The sequence below is a fragment of the Dryobates pubescens genome, chromosome 19 (genome assembly GCF_014839835.1).
Source record: "Dryobates pubescens isolate bDryPub1 chromosome 19, bDryPub1.pri, whole genome shotgun sequence".
In the NCBI taxonomy this organism is placed as follows: Eukaryota; Metazoa; Chordata; class Aves; order Piciformes; family Picidae; genus Dryobates; species Dryobates pubescens.
In genome coordinates, this window is record NC_071630.1 from 15,335,214 (window position 1) to 15,341,213 (window position 6,000).

Genomic DNA, 6,000 nt, shown 5'->3' on the forward strand with positions numbered 1-6,000 from the left:
GCATTATCACACAACTGTAACTTCTGCTAGGAGAATTCTTAATAAAATGCCTTCTTCTCAAGATTTCAGATGCTCTTTCTCTTGCACAGCCTCTAGAGAGTGGTAATGCACGTAGTGATTAATTCATGCAGTTTTAATTATAAATGTATATCTTCCCAATATGTTAGAAAAGCTGCTCTTTTTTTCCACATCTGATTACATCTTTTAAGGTCAAACATGGAACGATTTTGTAAGTAAATCAATACTGCAGTGGCCTCACATTGGTTTCATATCACATGAATCCTCCCCATCCCTCCCTGCCGTGACAGGACTTCAACTCATTTTGTTCAGTTAAAGGCACAGTGATACTCTGGAGCTTTCATCAGCTCTAGGACTAATTCTTGGCTCAAAGAAACAATAAACTTCACAGAATGCTTTTAATAGCAGTTTAGGATTGTAAGATCCTAAGCACAGAATTGGGCAGCATTGGTCTCTGTGTGGAAGAGATCCTATCTTCAGCGGAGTACTTCTGGTTTTACACTGGTTGGCACATGGGCTACATTCACCATAAGCTTCGGCTTTCTACTGGTGGTCACAGTAAAAGAATAGGAGTGATGTGGAACATCTAAAGACTTGTTGAGTATGTCAAAATCAGCTCAGCTAAAAAAAATGATTGCCAAAAAGTCACCATGTGTGAAAATTTGTGTGACACATTACAGTAATGGGGGCTATGAACGAAGAGGTAAATGCACACCTCAGATGCCTTGGTTCAGCTTCAAGGGTGTAGCTACACAGCACAGTGCAGCACATGAACCTGTGTGCACCACTTCCAGACCCACTGACATCCAGATGCTGCTGCACTGAACTGCACTCTGTCACACAGATGTTCCAAGAGATTCTGGTCTCTTTCATTCACTGATAGCGAGTTGGTAGTGGTTCATGGTATGCAATAGTTTGAGATCTTGCTATGAGCTTCTATCACTTTCTGTAGAGTTGGTAACCCAGTGGTGCACAAGTTTCTGTTTTATCTGATGTTTCTATTTATCCAATGCTGAAGCTTTCCAACTGTCAGTGTGTGAAATGCACCTAAGCATTTAACAAAACAAACTTTCAGTTCATGGATGTTAAGGCAAAACATGCCTGATATTTTTTTTTCTTGTAAAATGTATGAAGTAATTTCCTCTTTTGTCTCATGCCATCTTGTGCTTCATTTCTGTGTGACTATATCTCCTCCTGTCAACATGTTGATACTGAACTGCTACCCCTTTGTGTACGTTTTCTCTTACACAGTTTAACACTCGGCAGTAAATGTTAGGTCTCTGAACACCACCTGGGTTGTTCAGTTCTTTCACAATGTCAAGGTTGCCCTTTAAAGGGAATTTAAAATGCTCTTTAAAGGCATTTTCTCTGTCTTTGATGTTCACTTGTAACTACATTCAAGAATGCAAAAATCCAGTTTGCTGAGAAACACAAAACTACAGCCCTGCTGGCAGTGGCTACAAAGCAAGTGCTGCAGCACTTGGACAGAAAAGCCATCCTGCAGCACTGCTGTACACAAGGGTTTTATTTGTTTTCTGAATGATGCTCTGTTTTGCTCCTGTGTGTTTGCACAGCTCTCTTCAGTGCTGTATTCTTATGGGCTCGCTGGCAGACTCACAAACGCCTGAATGGAGTTTACCAGGTGTCTGCACATCATGAGGATTTGGAGGACATCAGAGAAAATATCCTCAACTACAATGAAGAAGGTGGTGGGGAACAAGACGAAGTAAGGATCGTTGTGTTACATTACAGTTGAGAGGACTGGTGGCTCACCATGCTAATGAAAATGTGCTTTATGGTTTTCCTTTATAACTGAGGACCTTAACCTTTATTTTGCTGATTCATTACTGCTATTTGTAGAGGAATTATTTGCAAGGTTATGCACACAAGGGTGCATGTTTCTTAAGTAGAGATAAGTACCTATCCATTTTTAATTTGTCTTAAAGCAAGTGTTCCTATGTGCACATTTAAAAGTGCTTGTAGAGCGAGTTTAGCAGTAAAGAACTAACAGCTGATGGGTTTGGTTTCATGTCTCAGAAGCCACTGAGGCTCTCAGTAGTAATTACTGCTGCAGCACTGAGGGCTTGAAAGACCCTGACATGAACTGCTCCTTGTGGACAGTCTCCAGAAGGAGCAGTAATAGCAGGTTTCAGACTTGACTTGTTAAGAAAGCAAACTTGTGTGTTTGCTTCTCCTAAGCCCTACAGCAGAGTGGTTGTAGGAGAACCTTGCTGCATTTTTCTGGAGTGACATAAACTACTGAACATAATCTGTTTATATTTAGAGTAGACCAGATTATAGCAAGAGTAGGTAATACTAACATTTCTGCTACCTGTTTGAAGGATTTCTACTTGTCAGTTTAAGCCAGGACTTTGAAAGAAACCTACAGATGTTTTAGATGAGCAATTTAAATAGATCATTTGCTGACCCACAGACATTTGCTATGTTTAAAAAAGGTAAAGATCTTCACTGCCACCTTTGAAACTGTTCATTTCATAGACTTGACAGTGGTGTGACACTGGAGGTAATAATAGTGAGGGCCACTAATGTAATGGGTCAAAAAAAGGCTGTAATTAAAACCAAATATTAAATATGATCTGTCCTCAGAATTCAAATATCTTATTCAAAAAGCCACCTGAGAAAATATTCTTACTTACAGAGCATCCCTTCTTAATGAATTAGTGTGAACATCATACCTACAGGGACATATCCATGTGGTAACATAGACAGCTCTATGTGTAAATCCTGCTGCTGTTAATCAGATTAACTTCCTCTGCAATGCTTTGGGATTTTACACCCAGAATGTCTGTATGACATCTTTGATTACCTTCAGAGAGTTCTTAAAATGCACTCCTTATTTGAAGCAGTGGAATCAAATTAGTAACTTGATCCTCAGGGCTATTGCTCTGTCTTGAGGAAATGCTGCCTGGAGTGAAGCCTCTACAAGTTCTGTATACTGCTCCTAAACTGTTCAAATTGCACAGTTGCTGGGGTTGCAACTAAAAATCTTCAGCTATCCTTTTTAATAGCCAATTGTTTGTCTATATTTAAAAACCTCAGAATACCCAGAATGTCAATACCTTACTTGTATTTTCATGTTACCTTAACAACGGGATCCTGAGGGTGCTGGGATAACAGAGTTTTGTCTTTGTAATGTTAACAAAGGGTAGGACTATGGGGATAAGAAGCTGTCTTACCAAGGAGTTTCTTCACCTGAAATAAACTGTCCTTGGAGGAATTATGGGTGCATTTCTGTAGTAACTTAGTTCACTGTTGAGTATATGCTTAACACATCAAAACATCGGGTGTTGTTAAAAGCCAGCTTTGAAGGTAGAGGCAAGGATCAGCTGGGGTTTGTAGCTGCTGACTGGGAATCGTCTATAATCAGAAGAGATGTGTTACTGTAATGGACAACTAATAGCAGTGAAAGGTATCACCCAGTTCAGCAGAGATGACCCTTAAATCTGTTCCTGGACAAACTCCCACTCAAATTTCACGTGACAAAAAGTTGTCTTACCGCCCTTACTGGTAGCCATGGTAATGTAACATGCTCATCCTGGGATCACACTGCAGCTTGCACTTATTTAGAATGTCTAAGAAAGACATCTGCACTGCGGGTCTCACATTGTTCATCACTAACAGTATTTAGACTCTGGATGAATGGAAATAAGCAGCTCTTTGGTGTTACAGTCCTGTCACAAACTTCTCTTGCCACCTGCATGGCTTCTTTGTCCCTGATTGAAATTCAGCAAAACTCACCAAGAGCACCTAGGTTAATCTCTTATAAAATGGGTATGTGAGAGAATCAATGTAATCTTCTGGAAAGTGCTGCTTTGAGAGCTCTGTTGTTGGTGGCTGCTGTTCAGGTGAATAGCATGAGCGATACAAATAATTACTTGCTTGCCCTAATGAATTCGGTCTCACAGCTTGTCAGCAGCCTTCTCTGGCCTGTAAGGAAGGCCAGAGACACAACCTCTGGATTGTGGGAGGGTGAAGGATGCTGTAGAACAACACTTTCCTTTCTTTCAGCTGGCATACTATGATCAGTTAATGCAATTAACATATACCATGTTGGCAGTTTTACTGACAGAAGTTGTACTTCAGGACCTGTGGCATGGCATGGACACCATTAAGTGCTTTGCATGAGGTGGTGAATAGCTTTTTAAAATGTATTTATTTTGGTAATAGGTAGTTATTTGGCTTGGACAGTAATGCTCCTTCCAGTTAACACAACTAACCATTATTCCACCGATTGATACAACTTTAACAGAAATCACAGTCAATGTCTGAACTACTAATGCAGAAAGATTTCCTTTAACATGCTGTTTGTGAATATCTTATTCTCACCTTTGTTGCCAGACACTGTATCAGTGTTTAATGATGATAAAATATTCTGATCTTAATTTCAGAACTAAATTTGGGGCTTTTGCTGTCATTTAAATTAGCTTCTACTAAGAAAGTGTACTTGATTTTGAACCCAGCTGTAGTAGCACAGGCTGAACAGCTGTTCCTCATGCATTCTCTTCTGCTTAGTGGGTTTGGCTTTAAGTGCATTGTAGGAGGCAGAGTTGGCTGAACAAGCCAGTCCTTTGCATGTTCACACACAACAAACTGCCTTGGGATTGTTCCTTCTTTATTTTCACTAAAATGGTATATTTTGGGGGCTACAGGGAATATTAACTGCCTGTGAATGGTTTCTCATCCCAGGATGCATACAACATTGCAGAACTGCAGGTGTCTATTCAAACCAGCCCAGCCTATTCCCTCCACATGAAGAAAGAAAACCCAACAAAACTGAAGAGATTCATTAGGGACACATCCCCAGGCACGCTGGAGCAGACCAAAACATCAGTGACTACAGAGACCTCTTTTAATAGCACAGACTTTGGTCAGTACTTGTCAGATGTTGTCAGAGATGCTGACCATCATCCCCAGGCTGTACCTCAAGACTCACTGCAGGTGTTCTGCACCGAAGGAGAAGGCTCAATTGCTAGCAGTCTGAGTACTCTGAGCTCCTCTGGACTGAATGAAGGTATAGTGTATGATGACATCAGAGAGTGGGGACCAAAGTTTGAGAAACTAAGTGAACTGTACTCACGTATAAATGCAGAGAACCTGTAGATGACCATGTGTGCTATTTAAATTAAAATTTTGGAAGCAGGGGTGAAGGACAGTTTTTCATGCTCCTGCTCTCTCCTACCCCCACCCCCTTTTCTTTCCTGTTATGATAGGCAGTCATATTCCCACTCATGGGCCACACTTCACTAATCTTGGGGCATTCTGGACATTTATGGTTGGGAATATCACCTTACTGGGAGGCATAAAAGGAGAACTTGGGGTACTTAGTCATTTCACAGTGTTTAAGAAATAAACAGGGTGGGGTTTTTTTTGGGGGGTAACTAATAGACTCTTTGAGAGATCCTATGCACATCATCTAAGATGGTGCTCAAAGCATGAAGCATGCATGCTATGTATGTGTTTTATTTCCAGTAGGAGCTTTAGCAGTTATCAGAAGAAACATTTTAGTAGAGAACCATGAGCAGCTGTGTTAAGAGAAACATGGGGAAAAGTAGCAGCAAGTTGCAGAGGGAGGAATATTATGCTTTAAATTATTAATCTCCTTTTAAAACTTTTAAATGTCCAGCTAGTGTTCTGAATTTCTTTGCCTAAACTTGACTATGTTTGGAAAGAGGAGATCCCATAAAATTAATGTAGATTCTTTTTTACTTTTTAAACTGCTCCATTTATATATACAAAAGGTGTCTTAAGTGCAGCAGGAACACAATCTTATTTTGTGCTGTTTATATATTATGTAAATTATATATAGTCTTATCAGCTGACAATATGAATATAACATATAGAGCTGAGAACTTGTTTCATTAAAAGAGAACAAACCGATCTGTTGTAAGAGACATAACTGCTTTGCTTACCGGTGTATCAGTGGCTTGTTTTGACATGTCTGGATTTTACTTAAAAAAAACA

At 40.0% G+C, this 6,000-nt stretch overlaps 1 protein-coding gene across 1 annotated transcript in view; it reads left to right on the forward strand.

The window, feature by feature from the left end:
* The window catches only part of LOC104307854 (neural-cadherin), a 59,365-nt gene extending 54,074 nt beyond the window's left edge, over positions 1-5,291 (forward strand). Inside the window, exons 32-33 of the mRNA XM_054169936.1 lie at positions 1,593-1,744; positions 4,726-5,291. Coding sequence (XP_054025911.1) covers positions 1,593-1,744; positions 4,726-5,139 — 566 coding nt within the window. The 3' untranslated portion in view covers positions 5,140-5,291. The remainder of the gene's footprint in view (positions 1-1,592; positions 1,745-4,725) is intronic.
* Positions 5,292-6,000: the final 709 nt, after the last annotated feature.